General features: G+C 37.2%; 1 protein-coding gene across 2 annotated transcripts in view; it reads right to left on the bottom strand.

The window, feature by feature from the left end:
- LOC125618504 (complement receptor type 1-like) overlaps positions 1-25,810 on the bottom strand; it is a 62,783-nt gene that overhangs the window by 35,039 nt on the left and 1,934 nt on the right. For both annotated transcript variants that reach the window (XM_048809483.1, XM_048809484.1), the window contains exons 2-8: positions 17,102-17,281; positions 15,655-15,754; positions 11,370-11,455; positions 5,650-6,048; positions 3,198-3,374; positions 3,002-3,104; positions 1,808-1,893 (exon numbers count right to left, since the gene is read on the bottom strand). In XM_048809483.1, the coding sequence (XP_048665440.1) occupies positions 1,808-1,893; positions 3,002-3,104; positions 3,198-3,374; positions 5,650-6,048; positions 11,370-11,455; positions 15,655-15,754; positions 17,102-17,281 (1,131 nt within the window). The remainder of the gene's footprint in view (positions 1-1,807; positions 1,894-3,001; positions 3,105-3,197; positions 3,375-5,649; positions 6,049-11,369; positions 11,456-15,654; positions 15,755-17,101; positions 17,282-25,810) is intronic.

The following is a 25,810-nucleotide window of genomic DNA, read 5'->3' on the forward strand; positions in this document are numbered from 1 at the left end:
AGAAAAAAAAAAAAAAAAAAGCTAAGATGACTGGCAGACTGTACAAAATGAGATCTCAAATTTTACTAAAAAATATTGCTTATCCTATATTTTCCAGATAGCTGAGTTTTCTGGATAACAGAAACTTTGTGTCTTTAATTAAGTACTCAGAGTTTTAAAGAAAAAATATAACCATTTTGAAGGGTAACTCATTCATTTACTCAACATATGTTAATTGAGCACTAATTCTGTGTCAACCACTCGTTGATGCCCTGGAGATCCAGTGGTAAAAAGCACAGAGCAGGTATTTGTCCTCCACGGAGCTTACCTTGCTAGGAAATTCTTCTAACATGTATTGCATGTATACTGCTCACCTTAAATACCTGAAACCTTCCCGGACAACTTACTGATATTGATCATCCATCTCAATTATGAGACTAGTGCTGTCACCATGCATTGAAACATACACAAGTCATTGTAAAAAACTCTGAATGCACTCAGAGTTTTAAAAAAAAAAATCTCTTGATGTGTTTGTGATATATGTTTTTTTTTCCTCCTTTATTTTCTGTCAGGTTTCAAATTGTTGCTTCTTTCTGGTATCTGCTTTTGAGTTTAGAACAGTCTCTGCCTCACTTCTAATTGGCATTTCTAACTAGACTTGGAATTTGAATGAAGCTACTTCAAACAGTAATAGTGTTACATAAAGAGAAAGTCTGTGGTACTATCAATAACAGTGTGCTCATGCATGACAGTAGGTCAGCCATTTGTCACTGGTTTCAAGGAACACTGGATTTCTTGGACAGCAGAGATTTATATTTATGTAAGTTCTTACCAAGTTTTACTATCAAAACACCATAAGATATACAAGTAGATTCTTAGAACACTAAATTTCAGTAAAATTTGATTGTTAAAAAGAAAATGGTACTGGCAATCTTTAGAATCAAGAAATGAAGCAAAATATAAATGGAGAAACTGGGAGAATTCAGTAGTATCTCTGCACACATAAGACTCAGTTTTTAATCAGCTTGTTATTTCTGAATCTCAGCATGTTCTGTGTGGATACAGATTTTTTTTTTTTTTTTGGTAGTGCTGACAATTGAATCCAGGGCCTTGTGCATGTGAAGCAAGCACTCTACCAACTAAGCTATATACCCAGCCCCTAGATACAGATTATGAGAGTTCAAGGAGTATCAAATTGCCTACCTTGTCTAATGTGTTCCCCCACTCTCCCACATTACTGTGATCTATTATCTCCATAGCATTTAATTTATTTTTTTTGTTGGCCGCCTCCTCATTTGAGTATAAATAACACAGGGACAGGGAATTAGCTCATCTTGATCCCTGCTACAATTCCACCACCTATATGAACATAGGGCACATAATATCTGCTCAATAAGTAATTGTTCAAATGAATGCATGTTTTTGTGTATCAGAAAATGAATAGGAAAACTATAAAGGGACTCTACCTTGATGGCAGAACAAAAAAGAAAAAAAAAGATGGGAGAAGGTAGATAAGGAAGGAATGAAGTAGGAAAGAAAAAGAAAAAGAGTCTTGTCAAAGGTTCACATCATCTAATCTTTTCTGATCTAATGGCAAACTACACAGAAAATATGACACAGAACTTAGAATTCAAAATAACAAACTGATTTAGTGGTTCCAAAACCAAGAGACACACATAATGATTCAGAAGAACATACTATTAAAATAAGGGAATTGTATCAATTTCAGACTAGAAAGCAGAAGAGCCATATCCTGGGAGTCTCTGGGTCAAAATACGACACAAATCAAGGAGAGAGATTGGTTCAAAGTTTCACTCCTCATACTCACGTTCACACACAGGGGCACTGCTATTCCAAAGGCTTTTCATTCCAACCAAAACACAATGACTAGCAGAACTGCCCTTTAATTGAAACCTAAAGGAGAAAAAGGGAGTGAATAGTGGATGTTTCTGACAACTGCCATTCAGTTCTTAATCTGAGGCCCAGCCTCCCATTCCACCCCCCCACACACACACAAAAAAAAAAAATCAGAATTTTGAGAATCTGAAACCACCAGGTGGTAGAGGTGAGAGGTTAAGTCATTCTGGAAAAAAACAGTTTCTTGCAGGGAGCAACGTAGAATGGTGAAGTCCAGCAACTTGGTCACATAATAGTCCTGGCTTGAAGTGAAGGAGGCAGTCACGATGCAGCTGCTATCTCCTGATCCCTGGACCCAAACTCAGAGCCTCACTGATGATCCCTTGATGAACCTAGCAGAACCCCTCACACTGCTGCAAACCAACCCCCCACCCGGCCTTTTTTTTTTTGGTACAGGGATTGAACTCAGGGGCACTTGACCACTGAGCCACATCCCCAGCCCTATTTTGTATTTTCTTTAGAGACAGGGGTCTCACTGACTTGCTTTGCACCTCGCCTTTGCTGAGACCGACTTTGAATTCAAGATCCTCCTGCCTTAGCCTCCCAAGTTGCTGGGATTACAGGCCTGTGCCACCATGCCCCGCCCAAACCAGCCTTTTAATGCAACCTCTTCCCCACCCTGACCCTGGAGCACAAGCAAATTAGCTCCCAGTTTGGAATCGAAAAGCAGAGAACGGAAATTGTTCTGGTGTCTCTACACTTGTGATGGCTGTGAAGAAGGCTCACAACAGAAGGTCGGGCTATTGAAGAGTAAGTCTGACTATTCAAAGGGGAAAAGAAAAGAGGAGTCAACTTTTGTATGAAATAATCCAGATTTCTCAATGCATTTTGAGCCCTGGTGCCCTGCTACATGTGTGCTAATATCATGGTTTAGATGTGAGGTGTCCCCCACAAGCTCATGCATGAGACAATGCAAGAAGGTTCAGAGGAGAAATGATTAGGTTGTGAGAACCTTAACCCAATTAGTGAATCAATCCCCTGATAGGGATTAACTGAAGTGATAAGGTACGGCCGGGGGAGGTGGGTTCCCTCCTACATCTTAATGTATGGACAGTCTCTTAATCTCAGCTTTGAGGGCCAGCAGGTCAGGCAAGCTCACACTTACCCTTCATCACAAACAAAGGTCACTTTTGCTCCCAGCTGGAGATTCAGTGGAATTAGCACACGGCCATTGGGGAGTTGGTCCAGGAAGTCATCACAGGATTTCACTAGGGAAAAAGAAAGCCAAAGAGAAATAATAGTAGTGTGTGGAGATTGAAGACACAAGCTAAAAATGTCAAGCCAGACAATAATCTAGGCACCTGCACACATGGGTGCAGCCGGACTCCAGTCTCCCTGAGGTGTGCAGCGCAGAAGAGCAGCTCCTAGGAGGTCATACCCAGGCTCACAGCTGTACGACACTTCCTGCCCAGGGGAAAACTGATCCTTATTGCTTGGAGTATGCACACCGTGCAGGATTTTTGGAGGTGGCTGACACACTGGGGAAAGAAAACCAAAGTGTTGTTAATCATATGAAAGAATTTTTCCTCAATGGTGAACTGGCTAAAAGAATCATAACTAAGGTGGACTGACACCCTTATTTATTGATGGTAAAACACACACACACACACATACACACAACATAACATAACATGGTAGGGAGGTGTTTTACCAAAAGTCAAAAAACTTACACACTGCAGAACTGTAGCTAGAACTGACACTCAGATCACTGTTCTACCTTTGAAGTATACACCTAAGGCTACATGCACAGCACACAGTTCCTTCTAGAATGCTTCCAATCTCTGTTCATCCAGAACAACATTATTAGGATTGATGGGTTCTTATATCTTCATACTTCCTTTCTAGAAAGGCACCCCCCTGTGCAGTTTCACATTTTAGTGATAAAAGTGCCTGTGCCCAAGTCCCATCTAACAAATTTCCCCATCAGCAACAGGTTGCACACCTCTGTTTTGATGTCAAGTCTTCTCTCAGTGGTCACCTGATGTGACTGAGCATCTCCTCTCTACACTACATAGCTGGTGCTGCTTAGCCACTCATTTCATTCTGGTGAGTAGATGGACGAGCACTGAATAAAATCTTCTAAAGAACCCACAGTCATCATAACTAGAGTGCATATTGCACCCCAGGATAATGTAACTAAGCCTCTGGCTGTCTCTTCATACAATTGACTTGAACTCAGGGAATCCAGATGCATGTGGGTCTTAATGAAGTTAGATAACACTGCTATAAAATGTAAAAAAAAGAAAAAAAAACCACCTTATTTCAGTTTGGCTTTGAGCAGGTTGGTTCCCCTCTGTGGACTTCAATTTTCTCCAGTGGGGGAACTGGCCTAGAAAACATGACTTTCTTAAGGACTTTACAAATATTCTGATGTTGTAATGTCCATTTTCAAGGCTCATCACCCGAGTTTTCCTTGACTGGTAGATGTACTGTGATGTGATGTTGGGGAGATGGGCTGGTTAAACTGTGCTTGACCCCAAACTTTACACTTTTTTTGTTTGTTTGTTGTTTGTTTTGGTACTGGGGAGTGAACCAGGGGCACTTAACCACTGAGCCACATCCCCAGCCCTTTTTAATTTTTGTTTTGAGACAGGGTCTCACTAAGTTGCCAAGGCCTCACTTAGTCACTGAGGTTGGCCTTGAACTTGAGATCTTCTGCTTCACCCTTTTGCTGGGATTATAGGCACAGGCCACCATACCTGGCTTCACATTTCTATACTCTTTTTCTTGCCTGAAAGTCACAATCCTACACTAGCTAGGCTGTGGTTTGTTCTGCCAATTGGAAGTATTTGCACCAAATTAAAAGTCAGGAAGATGACAAGCCATTCTACTTCTAGGGGTGGCTCCAGTAGTGGAGCTTTGACAGCTCTTAGTATCAGCAATGCCAAAGACCTTGGCTTCAGTAAGATCAGCCGCATCCTGGAAGCAGTGGTGGCACCTGCAGCAGCAGCAGGGACTGCCCAGTTCAACAGTGAGTGTGGGCATGTGTGCTCCAGTCCTGGAGTAACAGCAGCTCCCCAATCTCTGGAAACACTGCTTTCTTTTTCCTTTGCTCTTCCTGAATTTCCAACATCTTTAGAATTCAATTCCTGCATGAAAACCCTCATCCTTTGAAGAATCCAAAGTGGTTTTTGATTTCCTTAATGGATGATGACAGGCAGAGCCAAAGCTCTGGAGACAGACAGACTTGGGTTCAAGTCTTCAGTTTGCAAGCTCATATTTTGCTTCACTTTGAAAAGTTATCTAACCTCTCTAAGACCTGTTATCTCTGTAAAACATGGAAAGAATAGTAATTATCTCATGGCTTTAAGTACTAAATATACACATAGCTTGTAATATGGCACCTGGCCAGATGAATCACTCGGTACATTTTAGCAATTATTAAACTCAAGTGAAATCAGTAGAGGCTGGAGGTTAGAGGCTGGAGGTGGGGTAGTGATATCTGTAGAGAACCTCTGTTTGTAAGAATCCCAAGGGGGAGTGGTGGTTGGAGAATCCCAAAGAAATATCATATTCCTTGCTCAGACTTAGCTTTGCTTCCCAATATGAACATATGTGCATGTTCTCTCTCTCTCTCTCTCTCTCTCTCTCTCTCTCATACACACACACACACTTTTATTTCATGTTCCCTCCCAAGAAAATTTACTTATCCAAGAAAATGCACTGCACATCCCTCTCCAGAGCACACATTAATCTCCCAGTCCACCAACAACTCATGCCCTTTAGGTCCCTCTCAAGCTCAGCCAGACTCACCCCTGGAGCAGCTTGGTAACTCTGGCTCCCATTTGTTTAGATTCTGGCACCGCACACGGGTGGGTCCTTTCATGACAAAGCCAGGCTGACATCCAAACTCCACTATTTCATTTAAGGAAAATAAGCTTCTGTTTTCAGTTAGCATTATTGCATTTTCAACGTGTGGAGGGGTGCATTTATTAGGTACTATGCACTGTGGGGGAGGGCCGCTCCAGACGCCAACTTGATTGTCATGGCTGGTACAGTATATGGAGGGCTCTCCCACGAGGTGAAACAGCCTTCTCCCTCTGTCCGCATTATTGCAGTGATAGGTCACCACCATTCCGTACAGGAAATATTCTCTGTTAGAGCTAACGAAATCTCCATTGGCAATGGCCGGAGGTGGCTCACAAGGAATTCCTGGGCAAAAGGAGAACAAGCTAAATGAGAATGAATTTAAATAATGAATGAGAAAAAATGTAATGACTCACTAACTTAACTATTTTTACATTCATTATCTGCTTTTTATCTTTGCTAATGTGTAAATAAGTTCTTACAAAGTTTAACTTTAGGTGGGCAAAATAGCATCGGTGCTACCTTTTCTGTAAAATACACATTTTTATTAGTACAACCCACCCTCTTTTCATTTTAAATAGTTATTTATCATATTAGAGTTTACACAGTTTTCCTGTTTCCAACTTGCTTCATTAATTTCTATTTTTGTTCTTAACTGAGTATGGCTTTTTTAAAATATAAAAATGTGTGCTAGAAGAAGCATAAAAGAAGAGAGAAAACACACATATATGAGAGTAGGAAATAGAATATGAACATATTTATAAATATGTGAGTATTTATGAAGCTGTAGACTACTTTATGTAAAACATTTTGAAAATCTAAATGATATAAATTGTCAAAATCCATTAAAAAAGACGTAGTAAGCTACAATTGGCCAAGAAACTTGTAAGAATAAAAGAAAAAAAATGACAGATAAGTTCTACCAAACTTTCAAGAAACACATATTTCTAAATGTAACTCCAAACATTTCACACCACATAAAAGATAGGAACCTTATCAATTCTCGTTATCAAGCCTAAGTTTGAGATCATATCTATGTAAACGTGATCATATATTTGTTCACTAAAGCCCCTAAGTACATATAAAATATAGAAGTTTTGCATAGTCTATTGTATTGCTATAAACTAGAACTAAATAACTTCAACCAATACCCTAAAACACTTGAAACGAAAAATTGAAATTCTCAAGAAGGTTTCTGCTTCTGTAGTGGTCATCTCAATAATGTGAATCAAACAATGCTTCTTCTCTCCCCCTGAAGAAAGGTTAGAAATGCTGGAAATTAAATATATATATATATCTGTGAAGCATCAGAGGCAAACAATTGGCAAAGCCTTGATGGGCCCAGAGCTGAATATCTAGGTATGAGCTGAGCATTTGGGTTGCTTTTCCCTTGGGAAGGGGCAGGTGAATCAGGAGGAGGCAACTGAGAGGCCAAGTAGACTTTTGATAGTCTTGCAAAATCAAGGGACAAACATTACAGTTCTGGGATGACAAAGAACTAAGCATCTGGGAACTGAAGTTAATTGAAAGTAAACTTGCGCTCTCAAAAACTGAAACTATTCTTCTAGTACTGTAGGTGGCCTAGAAAAATCGTAGTTCCTGAGACTGAATAAAAGCGGTCCCAGGTTGCTAGTGTTCCCTGGTGCCTGGAAGAGAAAAACAATAAAAATCTTCTTGTGATTACTATGGCTTGGATATGGGTAATATCTCCTAAAGGACCAAGTGTCAAAGGCTTGGTATACAGGGTGGATCTGTTGCAGTGGAACCTCAGGGAAGCAGGGTGTAGTGTGAGGTCCTTAGGTCATTGGGGGGTGTGCCTTTGAAGGGGATTATGGGACCTCAATATCATCCTCTCTGTTTTTAGTTCACTGACTCATGATGTACCCCGTTTTGTTGTGTTATGAGCTCTGCCTTGATATGCTGCATCTTAAAAGGCCCAAAGCAATGGCTCTACTCATCATGGACTGGAACCTTCAAAACTGAATCAAAATAAATCTGTTGACTTATAAGTAGATTACCTCAGGTATTTCATTATAGTCATGGAATGCTGACAAATGACATTATCTAAAACCTTGAAATTATTGAAGACTTTGAAAATAATTCTGCAGACAAGTTTCCAAATATAATTCCTGATACGAAGTAATAGATAATCAGGTACTTGCAGAGATAAAATAACCTGAATGAGAAGCAACAAAATCAATGATGCTAGAAATTAATCCAAAAGGGCTATAGACATTGGAATTTCCATTTATAGATTTAAAATAACGGTGTTTACCTATTCAAGGATACAACATATAAAATAAACTTTTGATAGGAACTAGAAACTGTTAAAAAGAACAAGAAAAAATTGAAAAAGAACCAAATAAAAATTTAAAAATTGCAAAATACAATTTCTGAAATAAAGCATTTATATCAGATTGATAGCACATTAGACACAGTTTAAGAAAAATCCGTGAACTGGAAACTAAGCCAGAAAAAAATACTCAGAGCAAAACACAAAGAGATGAAAAGATAGAAAAATAGAGAAAAAATAATAGGAGATACAGCCTATTATTATAAAATAATAATAATACAGAGATACAGCCTAACATCATGTAAATGGTGTCCTACAGCCAGAGGGGAGAGCTAATAGCACGCACAACATTTAAAGAAGTAATGACTGAGAATTTTCCCAAACTGATAAATGATATCATCAAAACAGATTCAAGAAGCCACACAAGCCCAAGAAATACAAATTCAAAGCAATCCCTACTTAGACACATCAGAGGAATATTATAAAATCAAGTACAAATGGAAATGCTTTCTATATTGATTGTATTGGTGACATGCATGTCAAAACTGATCAAATTGCATACTTCAAATATGTGCATTTTATTGTACTTCAATTTTACCTCAATAAAGCTATGGGAAAAAATGCAGAGGCAATAATATTATTGTAGAAATTTTAAAAAAGATCAAGTACAATCAACCTTAAGGAAATAGAGATGATAACCTTCAAAGGAACCAAAATTAGGAAAACGTTTAAAGAACGATTGCTAGAAGACTTACAATACAAAAATGCCAAAAGGATTTCTTCATACTGAAGGAAAATTAACATAGAAGTGCAATAATGAGGGAACGCACAAGAAAGAGCTCATATGTGGGTATTTAGAGTTTTAATTTAGGATCTATAAGAGAGAGAGAGCACCCTTTCAATGACTAAGATACATAAAAGTTGTAAACAAAGATTCTATTACTTATAGGCCCTTGGGGTACATGGTATAGCCCAAGGTCACACGGAGATAAGTTATTATGATGAGAGGGGGAGATCTGTGGATCAAAATCTATCGAGATCCAGGTTGTGACCCAAGCAATTTTCTCATGAAGGGTTCTTAATTAGAGGGCTTAAAGCAGGCCCAAATTCTAGGAGGTCATGCTAAGAATGAGAAGTGGTCATGTGGCATATCTATAACATTCATGGTCATGATAATGTGACATTGTAGTATTCAAAGAATGGGCTTTTAAAGAAATGGTATTAGATCAATGGCTGATCCACTTGGAAAAACAAACAAAATCCCAAATCTTGACCATACTACACACTGTCCATACATAAAAATGAAATAAAATCGAGCTGAATCTCAGACTTAAACATGAAAGACCCAAATATCTAGAGTATAACAAGGGAAAATATCTTAATAACAGATAAAGATTTTTTGAGGACAACAGAAAAAGGCAGTAACTAGAAAAGAAAAATTCACAAATTGAACACTATTGAAATGCAGAACTTCCATCATCAAAAATCAATAAGAAAGTTAAAAAAAAAACCTAAAAGAAAATATTTGTGTTACATTTATTGGGAGATATGAGAATATATAAAGAACTTCTACAAAATAAAAAAAATATGAACTAATCAATAATAGGCACAAGGTTCAAACAGGCACTTCATAAGCATATGAAAAGATACTTAGCATTGCAAGTCATTAGGAAAACGCAGATTATTTTGAGCCATTTGAATAGGTGTGTCGTATTTTCCACTGGAATTAACCACAGCATGTTTTTGGTCTGTGTAAACAGAGAGCTGGGTCTAGTGAATAGAAGTGTGGCTTGAATCATTGCAAAAGAGAGTTGTGGCTGGGCGTGGCCGTGCACGCATGCTAGCAATCCCAGTGGCTGGGGAGGCTGAGGCAGGAGGATCTTGAGTTCAATGCCAGCCTCAGCAAAAGCGAGGTGCTCAGTGAGACTCTGTCTCTAACTAAAATACAAAATAGGGCTAGGGATGTGGCTCAGTGGTCAAGTGCTCCTCAGTTCAAACCCAGCACCCGCCCCTCCCCCCAAAAAAGAGAGAGTCATGGTTCATTAAGCAATCCCCAGACTTAGCTAGTTCACAGACCTAGAGCAGTTCTAATGAATGGGAGACTGGATCTGCTTCAGAACGCAAATTACTACACACATAACCAAAACCCCAATATTAAATCTCCTTCTAGCTTTCCCCAGGGGGACTAGAAGCTGTTTTTTTTTTAAATTAAGTTATTAGAGAAGAAATAAAAAAATAGATATAGATTATTATCTTTTAATAAAATGAGATCTTACCATACATGTGGTCTGTCTTCTGATTCTTTTTCACATGAAATATACATCTTTGTAGTTCAAGGGTTTCTCTGTAATAGCTATATTTTTTATGGTTGCATAACACTCCAGTGTATGGATGTACATTCTGAATCTGCATGGCTATTTTATGTTTCTCAGGAAATTTTTTATAGTCATTTTTAACGTATCATTTTCCTTGCAGTACATTATTTCTAAACCATGATTTGAAACATGCCATGCATTTGGGTTACTTTAACATTTTTACTAAATTTAACATTTATTATAAAGAATGCTGTAATCAAAAGTCTATAGTGGGGCTGGGGATGTGGCTCAAGCGGTAGCGTGCTCGCCTGGCATGCGTGCGGCCAGGGTTCGATCCTCAGCACCACATGCAAACAAAGATGTTGTGTCTGCCGAAAACTAAAAATAAATAAATATTAAAAATTCTTCCTCTCCTCTCTCTCTCTCTTAAAAAAAAAAAGTCTATAGTGAACTCCTTGAGAAAAATCTATTATATCATAAGTATAAATCCTAAAATGTGGGTTAAAATAAATTCCCACTTAAAGGTGTATAGGGCATCATGCATTTCAAGAAGTTTTGTTGAATCCTCAGTCCATGAGAATGCGGGTCCATTGTAGCTTCACTAACCTTGAAGAACAAATGTTTTAAAGTCTCTACTAATTTTCCAAGCAGAATGATTACTATATTGGAGACTGTGAAACAGTATAATTACAAATTAATTGAATAAAAAATATGATTAGAAGTTTTTTTGTTTTTTTTTTTTTTTTGAAGACCCCAATTTAGAAAAGGCACTTCTCAGGTTAAGGGATCATTTAATGAAGAAGTTGCCAAGAATCCCGTGGGAGTGTCTGACAGCATTCAGTGTCTTCAGTCCTCTCAAGGGCAGAATGAACAAAGGGCAGTTGTTGAAGACTTTTATAATTCCTTGCAAGACTCAAATGTAGTCCAGCAGAAAAGCACTTACCTAGCATGTGGGAGGTCCTGGGCTCCATTCTGCACCACAGTAAATAAAAATGACAATTCCAGAGGAAAATTAAAATCTAATTGTAACAGTGATAGAAAGGAATATCTCAACTCACTTTCACAAATAGGTGCTTCTTCATCCCAAATGACAGTAGTGTCTGAGATCACGCATTGAGCACTGGAGGTGCCAATGAGTCGGTACCTAGAAGCAGAAAATAAGGAATGTTACATATTAAAAACAGAGGAGGGTTCAGGATGTGGCTCAAGTGGTAGCACGCTCGCCTGGCATGCGTGAGGCACTGGGTTTGATCCTCAGCACCACATTAAAAAATAATAATAATAATAATAAAATAAAGATATTGTGTCCATCTAAAACTAAAAAATAAATATTAAAAAAAAAAAAAACAGAGGAAATCTATCTGCTTCAGTTGCTCCTTCCCAGAGTTTACAATCTTGAAACTTCAGGACATTTTCAGGAAATAGAGAGATTTATTTAACTTGAAAGTTTTAATGCTACAACTATATTACTTTCTTTCTTTTTTTAAAAAATACCATGACATCAATATTTATTTTTGTTTTATTATAAAAATAAAAATAGTATTTGTTTTATTCTACAAATAAAATAACACGTTTTGATATATTTCTACGTTGGGAAGTGATTAAATTAAACTGGTTAATATTTCTGTCATCTCATATATCTACCATGTTTTTTATGAGAACATTTAAGACCTTTCTCTTTCGAGTTTTCCAGTATACATTATTATTGACTGTAATCACCATGCTGTATGACAGATTGCCATAATTTATTAAACCAAACTGAAACTTTGTACCCTTTGTTCAGCATCTCCCTGTCCCCTTTCCTTCCAAGGCCCTGGCAACCTGTTCTGCTCTGCTATTACAAGTTCAATGCCTTTACATTTTACACGTAAGATCACGTGGTATTGGCTCTTCTCATGCTGTTTTGATGGTTATGGCTTTGTAGTATATTTTGAAATCAGCTATGGAGTCCCAGCTTTGATTTTTTTGTGTGTAAGACTGGTTTGTCTATTTGTGTTTTTCTGTTTGTTTGTCCTTATATTTCCATATGAATATTAGGATTGTTTTTCTATTACTTGGGAAAATGTCATTGGAATTTTGAGAGGCATTGCGTTGAATTTGTATGGACGTTTTAACAAAATTAATTAATTACTCTAATCCATGAGTACAATATACCTTTCCATACATTTTTTGTCTTCTTCAAATTTTTCATCAGTGTTTATAGTTTTCAGTGTACAGATCCTTCACCTCCTTGATTAAATTTATTTGTAAGTATTTCATTGTATTTTTGGTGCTCTTGTAAATGGCATGATTTCCTTGGTTTCATTTTTTTGATATTTCATTGTTAGTGTACAGAAATGCTACTTTTTTGTATGTTGACTTTGTACCCTGCAACTTTACTGAATTTATTAGTTCTGATAGTTTTTCAGTGAAGTCTTTAGGATTCTGTCTATATAAGAGTGTAATCTGCACAAAGAGAAAATTTTGCTTCTTTCTTTCCACTTTTGGATGTCTTTTAATTGCTCTGGCTATAGTATATTAAATAAAAGTGGTGAGACTGGACAACCTTGTGTTCCTGATCTTAGAAAAAAAACCCATTCAGCTTTTCACTATAGAGTATGATATTAGCTGTGGGCTCAGCTATATGTAGCCTTCTTCTATACCTAATTTGTTGAGGGTTTTTGCTATGAGGAGATACTAAATTTAGTCTGATGCTTTTTCTGCATCTGATGAAATGGTCATATTATTCAAGCCCTTAATTCTGCTAATGTGGTATATCACATTTGTTGATTTATGCATATCAAATCATCCTTGCATTTCAGAGATAAATCCCACTTGATCATGAAGTATGATACTTTTTATGTCCTGTTGAACTGTGCTTGTTAGTATTTCATAGAGAATTTTTGCATTGATGTTCATCAGGGAAAGTGACCTGTACTTTCTTCTTGTTGTTAAGTAGTAGTGCCCTTGTCTGGGTTTGGTATTAAGGTAATGTTGGCCTCATAAAATGAGTTTGAAAATTTCCGTCATCTCCAATTTTTTGGAAAAATTTGAAAAGTGCTGTTGTTAATTCCTTCTTTAAATGTTTGGCAGAATTCACCAAGAAAGCCATCAGATTCTGAGCTTTTATTGGTTGGGAATTTTGATTACTAATTCAAACACCATACTTGTTATTGGTATGTCCACATTTTCTATTTCTTCATGATTCAGCTTTGATAAGAAAATGGATTTATCCACTTTTTTTTTCCGGGTTATCCAATTTGTTGGCATGTACTTATTAAGAGTAGTCTCATATGATCTGTTGTAGTTTTGTGAAATTAGTAGTATGTTCTATATTTCATTTATAATTTTATTTGGGTCTTTTTTTTCTTAGTCCAACTAATATTTTTTTTGGTTTATCTTTTTAAAATCAATTCTTAGTTTCTTTGTTCTTTTCTATTTTGTATGCCCCTGTTTCATTTCTTCTGCTCTAATATTTATTACTCCCTTATATCTGCTGACTTTGTTCATTTTTCTAGTTTCTTGAGGTATATAGATGGTTGATTTTTTTTTTTCTTTCAGTGCCGGCAATCAAACCTAGGGTCTTATGTATGCTAAGAAAGTGCTCTACCAGTGAGCTGCATCCCAAGTCCGTCTTCTCTCTCTCTCTCTCTTTCTTTCTTTTCTCCTTCTTCTTTTCTTGGTACCAGGGATTGAACCCAGAGGTGCTTTACCACCATGTCATATCTCCAGCCCTTTTAATATTTTATTTAGAAACAGGGTCTCAATAGATTTTTTAGGGTCTCTCTAAGTTGCTGAGGCTTTTCTTGAATTTACAATCCTCCTGCCTCAACCTTCCGTGTTGCTGGGATTACAGGCATACTCCATCAAGCCTGGCCATAAGAAGTTTTATTAATTACTATTTATGTTTTTCAGTCTATTTACATATATTGGAGAATGCCAACATGATCTTTTGCTTTTTTTAAAATTGAGGTATTTATCTTTTATTGTAGAGTTGTCAGAGCTCTTTATATATTATGGATACATTATTTTATAAGATCTACGATTTGCAAATATTTTTCATTATTTGTAGGTTATATTTTCATTTTCTTGATAGCATTCTTTAAAAAACAAACATTTAAAAAGATTTTGAAACTCGATTACCTACTTTTTCTTTGGTGCTCATGTGGCAGCACAAGTTTAGCTCATATTCTTTTTTTTTTTTTTTAAGAGAGAGCGAGAGAGATAGAGAATTTTTTTTAATATTTATTTTTTATTTTTCGGCAGACACAACATCTTTATTTGTATGTGGTGCTGAGGATCGAACCCGGACCATACGCATGCCAGGCGAGTGCACTACCGCTTGAGCCACATCCCCAGCCCTAGCTCATATTTTTAACTTGCCTAACATTAAGAGTGAGCTGAAGCAGTGCCTTCACTGTGTGTTCAGCCAGGAGAAAGAACCAACCACAGGATCATGCTCGATGACCACTTGATGGGCAACGTATTCAAAGGGGATGCTCTTATGGATTGGGTTGTGTTCTCAAAATGACATGCTGATATAGAAACCTCAGTCCCAGGGAATGTGACTTCATTAGGAAATAGGGTCTTGGCAGATGTAACTGAGTTAAGATAAAGTCTTTAGAGTGAGCCCTAATCCAACATTGGTGTTCTTATAAAAAGAGAGAACATTAGATGTAATTATGCACCAAGGAGAGAATTCCACATGAAGAGAGACACAGGGAAGATGGGCACGTATGGTCAATAGACAGAAACTGGTGTGATGCTGCCCATGCCCAGAAAGGCCTATGGTTACTGGAAGCTGGAAGAGACATGGAAGATTTCTCCTCTGGAGGTTTCAGAAGAAGCACAGTCTTGCTAACATTTTGATTTGGGATTCTAATCTCCAGAACAGAATTCCAAAATTTTCTGTTGTTTTAAGCCAAACATTTTGTGGCACTTTTTTATGGCAGCCCTAACAAACCAATAGCATTGTTACCATTCATATTTCTTATCTCCTTTTCTTCCAATAATATCTACTCTGGTTTAGGGTTGCTAACCACATGCCCAAAGGGATGGAGCCAACTAAACATGGATAGAGACTTCTCAAACCATGAGTCAAAATAAACCTTTCCTTCTTTTAAGTTGATTATCTCCTAATTTATCACAGTCATGGAAAGCTGTCTAACATATGTACCGCCCTGGTTTCCAGCCAGGATACACATTTCTCCTTAATTCTGTCATACCTTTGGTTATTTGAATCAGGAGATGAATACATATGTCCAAGCCTTTTAAGACCAAAAAGTTGCTCTTTCTGAGATGTGACTAGAAGGTGGTTTTGCTCTTTGTGAACTCTTGAACTAAGAGATATTGCTGCCAACTCACCCTGTATTACAAGTATAAGTAATTCTGGATCCAAATTGTGTGTCTGACTCTACATGCACCATGCCATTCAAAGGATCTGAAGGATTTTTACATGTTTTACCTATGGGAAGGAAACAGAATTTTAGATCCAGGTAAAGTAATCTGAACCTTTTTTTTAGCATATAAAGTTCCAACCTATGGTATATCTACACATGCATATAGCTTAACTTGATCAATTTTATTCTACAGTTCTTCCTCTTGCCCTTCCCTTGTCCTTCCTTGATCTCCATATCATTTTCCTGAGATACTCCCTTTTTATTATTACTCTTTTTCTCTCTAGCTTTGCATATGAAGGAAAGTATTTGACCCTTGACTTTCTGAGTCTGGCTTATTTCACTTAGCATGATTTTCTCCAGTTCCACCCATGTACCCACAAGTGATATAATTTTATTCTTCTTTATGGTTGAGTAGAACTCCATTGTGTCTCCCCACCTTATTTTCTTTATTCATTCATCTATTGATGGACAGCAAGGCTGATCCATAACTTGGCTCTTGTGAACTGCACTGTGATATGCATGTGGAATGCATGCGTCCCTGTGATGTGCTGATTTTGGTTCTTCTGAATAATTATTAAGCAGTGGAATAGTTAGTTACAATGACCATTGGTGGATCTAACCCACCACTTTTAGTAATAATTACAATGCACCAATGAAGAAATGTGCACATGCTAATAAATAAAAAGACCAAAAGAGCAGAGAATGGGGAAGCAGGGGAAGGGAGATGGGGAAGGAAAGGGAGGTACCAGGGAATGAATGATGTTATGTGCATATATGGATATGTACAAGGAACTCCACATTATGTATAAGTATAAAGCACCAATAACATTAAAAAATAAGTCCTGACCTGACTATAGCTGACTGTAGAGCATATGTAATTATGATGACTCTATAGATTTTGCCACTTTGAGGAAACTCACCAGGTTGCCTCAGGCTCAGCCACCAGGTAAGCATCACTTTGAAAAGGACCCCCCCTTCAATTCTTTCTTATCCCTACACGGTGGCTCTCAGAGACATGTACACTTCATTTAATATCAAAGTATTACAACTCTGTAGTTCAGCCAGACTGATACAGGCCTCAGAGCCTGGGAACTTCTCATTTCTTAGTTATTCTTTCCTTCAGAATCAATTACTACTTAGCTGTGGTTGTGAAAGCAGGACACCCCTGGTGAATAGGAATTTTTCCCTCCCTCCTGCCTTGTGATGATCACTTTTCATGAAATGAACTAATAATAGAGGTGCCAAGAACTCAAAGGAGCAAGGAGACATACTCTATAAGAACAACTTACATGTACTGTACCTTGGGCAAAGTTATGAAGTCATATGCGTCTTAGTTTCAAGATTTGAACAGATTGAATCAGACCTTACAAATGTTTGACTGACCCAAAGAAATGTCCATTCAAGTTACTCACGTTTACACTTGTCTTCGGCATTTGTCCAGACTGAGTTTTCTTGGCAAATGATATTAAACCGTCTCTTGATATAACCAGGGCGACATTCATACTTCAAAGGAGTCCCAATGGGAAACACAGATTCATCAGTTGGACTTTCAGGCTTGGCAAATGGAAACCACTCTGGGGCCTTGCATTGACCTGGAGATCAAGACCACAGCAACATCCAAGTTAATGAGGAACTTCTACTCCATTTCCTCTTTCTCTCCATATACTTTATAGATGCAATTGAAGAAGAAAAAGAACACTTTTATAACGGCAAGAGATCCATTCTTTTAGTAGGAATCTTCAAAAGGAGATTTTAAATTACTTTATCAGTATCCACCCACTAAAAAAGTCTCTCATAGAAAAAGAAATCCAATTCCCAGCTTCAAGTTTTAGTCAATCAGAAAGTGCCCGAGCTTGGGTTTCATCCAGCCCATCTCCCTTATCTTTCTAATCCTGTAACAGGATGCTTCATGCATTTCACCAATCTTCCTCGCTCTTGGTGGCACCCCCAGATCCAGTGGGCATAGAAGACCCTTCTCTTGCCCTCAGTAGGAGTTAACAATGTTGAAAGTCGGTTACCAAAGGGAAAATAGACAAAACTCAACTACTAAAGCTGTACTTCATTTTGTGAAAGTATATATTTTCTTTTTTTAATTTGTTCTTTTTAGATATACATAATGGTAGAGTGTATTTTGACATATTAGACATACATGGAGTATAACTTATTCTAATTAGGATCCCATTCTTGTGGTTGTATATGATGTAGAGCTACACTGGTCGCGTACTCATATATGTGCATAGGGAAGTTATGTCCCCTTCATTCTACTGTGTGAAAGCATATGTTTTCTGATGTATGTTCTGAATTAAATACTAGGCTTAACTATCTCCCCTAAGGCCTACCAGATTAAGTCACGGTAATAAAAATGTCATTTAGAATCAGACAACAAATAATCAAGAAGAAATATCTGTTGGAAAAATATTATCCTTTTACTTTAGCTTTGGAAATCTTCTTTCTTTTTAAATTTCTTTTCGTCCCACAAGTCCACTAATTAATTTGAATTTTGAAGGGTAGATTGAGGCCGGAGGACATTTGTATTAATCTTCAAAGAAAGAACTTTGGTGTTATTGATTCTGATCTTATTTTAATTTTTACTGCTATTTTCTTTGTATTTATTTGCTGTTATTTTTTTAAAGTGATTTCTTGATATGGTTACTGAGAGTTTAAAAATTTTCAGTTTATAAGAGTTTCTAAAATTAGCATTTTAGACTATTAATTTTGTTTTAGGTGTAGATTGACTATATTCTACAAATCTTAATGTATTGCTTTTTTTTCAGTTCAAAATATTGGATAATTGCCGTTGTGATTTCTTCATTGAGTCATGGTTTATTTGTAAGTGTTTTGCATAATTTATGAACACTTGATGAATTTTTAAAGTCACGTATTTATTAGCTATTCTTGAAATTGAGTCTTGTTTTATGGTTCAGCATGTGGTCAGCTGATGCAACTGTAGTACATGAACTTGTAAAAAATGTGTACCACAGTAATGGCCCAGGAATTTGGGCATGTCAGTGAGGCCTGATCTGTTAATCATAATTTTTCAAGTCTTTGAGATACTTCTTGATTTGGGAGGATTTTCTTATTCTACCAGATGCTAAAAGAGTTGTGCTAAAATATTCCAACTTGCCTGTAATACCAGTGGCTTGGGAGGCTGAGGCAGGAGGATCCTAAGTTCAAAGCCAGCTGAGGGAATTTAGTAAATCCCTAAGCAACTCAGCCAAACCCTATCTCTAAATAAAATACAAAAACAGGACTGGGGATGTGGCTTAGTGGTTAAGTAAGTGCCCCTGGGTTCAATCTCCAGTAAAAGAAAAATTAAAAAAATAAAATAAAAAAATTCCAACTTATTATACATTTGTCTATTTCTCCTTCTAATTTTATCCATCTTTTATTTTATATATTTTAAGGTTATGTTGTTAGGTCATAAAAATTGAATTGCTATATTTTGTGGAAGATCAACCCTTCATCATAATAAAATAACTCTATTTCTACTAATAAATCTTTCTTCCAATTCTATTTGGTCTACTTTATTGGTGAGATGAATTTAAAAAGAAATAACAAAATGGTAAATTTAATCCCTTATATATTAATAAATATTTTAAATGTAAACACATAATGATAATTTAAAGACAAGATTCTCATACTGCCACATTTGCTAATTGAGCCTTATTTGGGTTTGCATTTGCAATGCTATGTTTTCCATCCTTTTATATACATTAATTCTGTATCCTAACATGTATTCTCTCTCTTTTTATTTAGATAGTGTAGTTTTTACTGTTAATTCATTATGTCAGAGGTTCTCAGACTTAGTCTCCAGAACCCTCAGAGTCTCAGTAATTTTTTCATAGCATTCCTAATTTTTTAAAAAAAAGACATATAGTACTATTTAGTACATAAGTATGTTCAAACAACTTAAGTCTCAGGTCCATCACCATTATTTTATAATGGGATGTTGGGCCCAGCACAACTTCTCAAACTTTGTAATCAGATTGGAAACGTGACTCCATTTCCCATTCCACATGGATTTTCAAGGGGCACTTATTCTTTATCACAGCAATTGCTAAAAACCAAGCTTTATGAAGATCTGACATCATCAAGAGGAACCTAGTATGATCTATGTTGAGACCAGGAGCTACTCTTGGCTAGGAGTTTGTGGTTTACACAGGGTCCAAGAGATGTCAAGAACTGCTGTTGCCATTGAAAATTTAAAATCTTCCAAAGTGCCCCTGTGAGTTTGCAGCAACATCCAGAATTGTAAGATTGCAAAGATGGAAAATTTCTGTTGTTTTATGCCATGAAGTTTGTGGTATTTTGTTATAGTACCAAAAGGAAACGAATGCAAAGGATAGAGTGTTAAAAATTTCATATCCCAAATCAAAACTACATAAGATTTCATCTCACTTCAGTTTATGGCAATTATCAAGAATACAAATAATAGCAAGTGTTGGTGAGGATGTGGGGAAGAAGGTACACTGATATATTGTTGGTGGAAGTGCAAATTAGTGCAATCACTCTGGAAAGCAGAATGGAGATTCCTCAAAAAATTAGGAATGGAACCACCATATGATCCTACCTCATTTCATGATGTATACCCCAAAGATCTAAAATTAGTATACTATAGGGATGCAGCCATACAAATATTTAGAGCAGCACAAGTCACAATAACCAAGCTATGAAATCAACCTAGGTGCTCTTCAACAGATGAATGGATAAAGGATATACAGCATATATACACAATGGAATATTACTAAACCACAAAGAAGAATGACATTATGGCATTTTTTTAGTAAATGGATGAAACTGGAGACTATCATGCAAAGTGAAATAAGCCAGACCTAGAAAGCTGATATGTGGAAACTAATCCGAAATAAGGAAAAAGAAAAGAAAATTTAAAAAAAAGAGCGGGGTGTGTGTGTGTGTGTGTGTGTGGGGGGGGATTCCATCAAAATAGAAGAAAGATCAGTGGAGTAGAAGAAAAGGGTTTAAGGGTGAAGGAAGAAAGATGGGATAAGGGAAGAATAATGGAATGAATCTGATCTAACTTTCCTATGAATATACCTGATGAATATACCACAGTGAATCTCACCATTATGTATGTCAACAAGGAAGTAACTAAAAAATAAAACAAAAAGTAAATGGCAGAAAGATCAGTATAGTAAAGAGAACAGGAAAAGGGAGAAAAGGAGGGAAAAGAGAACTACTGGGGACTGAATTAGAGCAAATGATATTGCATGCTTTTATAATGATGTTAAAATGAATTCTAATGTTTTGTACGAATAAAAAGAACAACAATTTAAAAAACAAAACAAAACAAAAAAACTTCATATTCACAGAAGCCTGGCTTTGAACCCAGTGTGTCCTCCTCTCTAGCTATGAGGTCTTAGACAAGTTGTTGGATTTTTAGGACCTCAACTTGATCTTCTTAAAGGGGATGGTAATATTTACCTAGCAGTTTTGCTGAGAGGATCAATGGTAGTTTATACTGCGCATTTAGTAGTGTCACTAAAAAGGCTACTAAAAAGGCCCTTGATAAACATTATTATTCATAGAAAAGGGAGAATGATAATGGATTTTTTTTCTGCTAAAGTGGACATGTTTTGTTTCCAAGAGTTTATTTTCACCAGGTGCAGTGGTGCATGCCTATAATCCCAGTGGGTTCCGGAGGCTGAGCCAGGAGGATCGAAAGTTCAAGGCCAGTCTCAGCAACTTAGTGAGTCCCTAAGCAACTTAGCAAGACCCTGTCTCAAAACAAAGTATAAATAAAGAGGGCTGGGGATGTGGCTTAGTGGTTAAACGTCTGCCTAGGATACACTGTCTGCACCCCACCTCACCTCCTGCAGGACCACTGACGGACACAAGAATTCCTCAAGTTGCTTTTTCCTGTTGATTATGGCTTTAAGCAGAATTGGGGACCAAGCCTGCACTTCTACTTAAGCAAAGAGGATGCCCTAAGAATGCTCAGATTCCTAATTTATTTTTACCCACCACTAGAATCCTGTATCTGTCATCTCACATTTTCTGTATTAAACCAGCAATGATTCAACAAAGGTGCCTTTGTCTGTTTCTTGCTTCATCTTACGCCTTTCTATCCTCTTACTGAGCTGTAGCCCTTTCTCTTGGTTTTCGGAAGCCTACTCTTTCCCCTGTCTATGATGGTCCTTCCTTGTGAGAAGCTTTTCACTCTAACTTCCGCTCTTCCTCCAGGTCTCTGCAAAAGTGCCACTTCCTTATCACAGCCTTCCCTGATCCTCTCAGAAATTTGAAATTTAAACTATTCTTTCTACTCCACCCCATAGTTGTCTACTCAGACGAATATACCATAGTGAATCTCACCATTATGTACGTCAACTACACCCTCCACCCCCACCCTCCACCTTTATGTTGCCCATTATATCAATAATACTTCATTGTGCTTTTTAAATTTGTACGCTTTTAAGAGTGTTTAGTTCTGTTCATGGACATTAGAGATGGATAATGGGAACACTTTCAAGAGACCATACGCCTTTTGTTCCTCTGAGTATCTCATTCTTGTGCTCATCATCCCATTACAAGCACTCAATGCATATTTGTTGCCATGAACTAATAAACAATGAATTACCTATAAAACTTAAAATACCATCAAGAGTGCAGACTATACCTTGGAAACTCTGATCCACTGGGTAAAGGTTAGAGCCCTGAAGTTTAGATTGGTAAAAGCTTCACAGATGATTTGATAGATAACAGCACTTTCAGAATCACTGTGATAAACAGTTAAAAAAATCAAAAACCACCAAGTGCAAAGAAGTTCCTGAGAAAAACCACTGTGAGAAACAGTTAAAAACCACTGAGTGAAAACCAGTTTCTGTGATTTCACATATGAAGTCTTCACCTTTTCTCTAGTTGACATGCAGGATGGAACTAATGTTGATCTTGGTCTCATCCACTGATGCTGGACAAGGGAAGAAATTCCAAGGGCAGCTGCTGGTGCCAAAAGTGTGGGTGAGTGAAGTTGAATGTCAAAGAAAAGCCCCCAGGGAGTGGCTAGAACGAGTTCTGAGGCAGCACAGCAAACCGCATGGATTTTTCTTGGAAAGATATTCTTTTTCTTTAATTACCTAAACGTTTTACCTGAGTTGCATATGTGAATAGCATATGTGATAATAAAAATGGAAACTGGCTGGGTGCAGTGGACCATACCTGTAATCCCAGCAGTTTGGAAGGCTGAAGCAGGAGGATCTCGAGTTCAAAGCCAGCCTCAACAAAATCAGGGCACTAAGTAACTCAGTGAGACCCTGTTTCTAAATAAAATACAAAATAGGAGTAGGGATGTGGCTTAGTGGTCAAGTGCCCCTGGGCTTAATCCCTGGTTCCCTTCTGCTCCCCACCCAAAATCAAAACTTTCATAATAGCCCTACTGAAAAGGTACATATGTGTCTTCAGCAGTGATAGCTTGATCTAGTTTCCATTTCTTTATTATTAATACCTCAAATTATGGCTACTTCCTATATTCAATATATTAATATGCATTGCCTAAACTCAAGACCTGCCATAATTTAAATTTTATACCTTTGAACATTTGTAAGTGTACTCATCAATTTGATGACTTGACATATGGATGCATCAATAAATTATCACCAAAATCAAGAGAACAAATATTTCTACCTCATTCCCCACCCTGCAGAGTTCCCTCATGTCCCTTGATAATTCATCCATCTCTCCACCTCCTTCTCTCTCTCTTTTGCTTTCCCTTTTTTTGGGGGAAATAGAACCCTGNAGAACCCAAAGACACTTTATCACTGAGCTAGATCCTTAGTCCTTTTTATTTTTTAGTTTGAGACAGGATTTTGCTGAGGCTGGCCTTCAACTTGTGATCCTCTGGATTCAGCCTCCTGAGTCACTGGGTTTACAGGTGTGCACCATGGCACCCCACCCTCCACCTCTTTCTCTAGGTAAATTCTGACCTGCTTCCTTGAACTACAGATTGGTTTGATTTTCTAGAACTGCATATAATATGCATTACTCAGATTTTATTTTGCTTTGGTCCAGCTTTCACAGCTTGAGATTCATCCAGGTTGCTGCATGTATAAACATTGTTTCTTTTTCTTGCTGAGAAATGTTCCATTATATAACTGAATATAACAATTTAGTTTATCCACTTACTGAAGGACATTTTAATTGTTTCCAATAATTGGTGATTACAAGTAAAATCTCTATAAAAATCCATGTAGAAGTCTTTGGACATAACTTTCATTTCCCTTAGGTAAAAATCTAGGAGGACGATGCCAAGTCACGTGACAGGTGTGTGCTTAACTTTTTAAGTATTTCCAAAGTGGCTGTGCTCTTTTATCTGCCAATGAACAATGGCTAATAATTCATTTATTTCACTTATTGCCAACAGTTGGTACAGTCTTCTCAATCTTAGTTATTCTCATGGGTGTATATTGGTATCTCATTTTGTTTTTGTTTTGGATGACACAGCCCACTTTCAAATATTCTTGATTCAAAACTTCCATTCAAGGCAGGTTGACTCACCCTGTGCTATAAGCACAATTAACTCATTGTCACTTCTGTGTCTTTACTCCAATATAAGCTGTCAACCTGGGGTACACTTTGATCCTGTTCGGCATATCCCACTATTTAATGAAGGACACTACAAAGGTTTTGCTGGAGCAACTACAAGTTAAAAAAAAATACCATGCACTTAAAAACAACAAATTTACAAAGTATACATTATATGAATTATCTATAAAACTTTGAAGAAATTCGATACCAATGGGATAGACATTTTAAAGCCTTTGTTAATCATGATGAGTTAGTACAACCATTAAATTCACCTAAAGGGCAAAATATCCTCACAGTTCATTTCTGTTAACAGTGCATGCAAAGCTGCTTTTCAACTAGTCTTCATGATACTTTCTGATTTTTTTGGTTTTATTGATATTTGTTCATTGTAATTAGGCAGATGGTATCTCTTGTTCTTAATTCCATTCTCAAAAATCCTGTGTATATGTGTGTGTTTGAGGATGGGAAGGGAGACTGTTTTCTCTGCCATTTTATTTGCTGGAGTTGGTCTTGTTAGGATTATCTTTACCTGGTATTTCTGTGCAGGATATTTTTTAAAATTACTTGTAAAAATGTGAAGTCTATTTTAGAAAAATTTGATAATATAAACCATAAATCCACTCATCTAAGCATATGAAATCACAAAGCACAGAAGGCAAATTGGCATCTAAACTTAGCAGGGATAACAGAACAAGACTCAAGAGGAAGACCAGAAGAGGGCGCCAGAGCCCGCCCTGTATTAACCACAGTCCTCATAACTACCTTATTACTTTTGTGGTCCTGAATGTGGTTTATCTCCATGAATGGTCCATGTGAACTTGAGAAGAATGTGCGTTGTGCTGTCATTGGATGAAGTGGTCCATAATTGCCAACTGCATGCGTTGACTGCATGCTGTGGAATTCAATTATGTCCTTATCGATTTTCTGCCTGCTACAGCTGCCCATTTCAGATATAGTGCGTTGAAGTCTCCAGCCATAATAGTGGGTTCACCTGTTCCTGCTCACAGTGTTGTCAGGTTTTGCCTTATGTATTTGGACACTGTTGTTAGGCACGCACATTGTAAAGATTGTTATGTCTTCTTGGAGAACTGATCCTTTTATCATTCCTTTATCCCTCATCATTTTCCTTGGTTTGAAGTCTGTTTTGACTAAAATTAATATCATGAGTACCCTATAATAATAAAATAATCCAAATACCTCTGCTATTTTTATATAAAAATACATATCCCCAGGAATCATCTTGTACAACCTGTTGTTAGATTTGTTCTTCAAGTACTGCTAAAGCCAAATTGCTGCTTCTCAATCTTTTCTGACATTGGAACTCAGAACGCTCCTTTGTTAATTATCCTGTACTTTTTAGGCTCTCTTGTGTGACTTCTTAGTCACGGACTTTCAGTTCTGCATGAGGGGGTTACAGAACACTGTCACATGCACTGTTTCATCTGATTTTCACCATGACCTTCTCAGCCTGATGTCAATTATGCCCCTTTTATACACATGGACATTGAGGTTAGGGTTGTTAATCGTGTGTTGGGCTCAAGGTCCCCGGCTAGGAATTAGCAGAACCTGGAAAAAGCAGACCA

The sequence above is a fragment of the Marmota marmota genome, unplaced genomic scaffold (genome assembly GCF_001458135.2).
Source record: "Marmota marmota marmota unplaced genomic scaffold, marMar, whole genome shotgun sequence".
Lineage (NCBI taxonomy): Eukaryota > Metazoa > Chordata > Mammalia > Rodentia > Sciuridae > Marmota > Marmota marmota.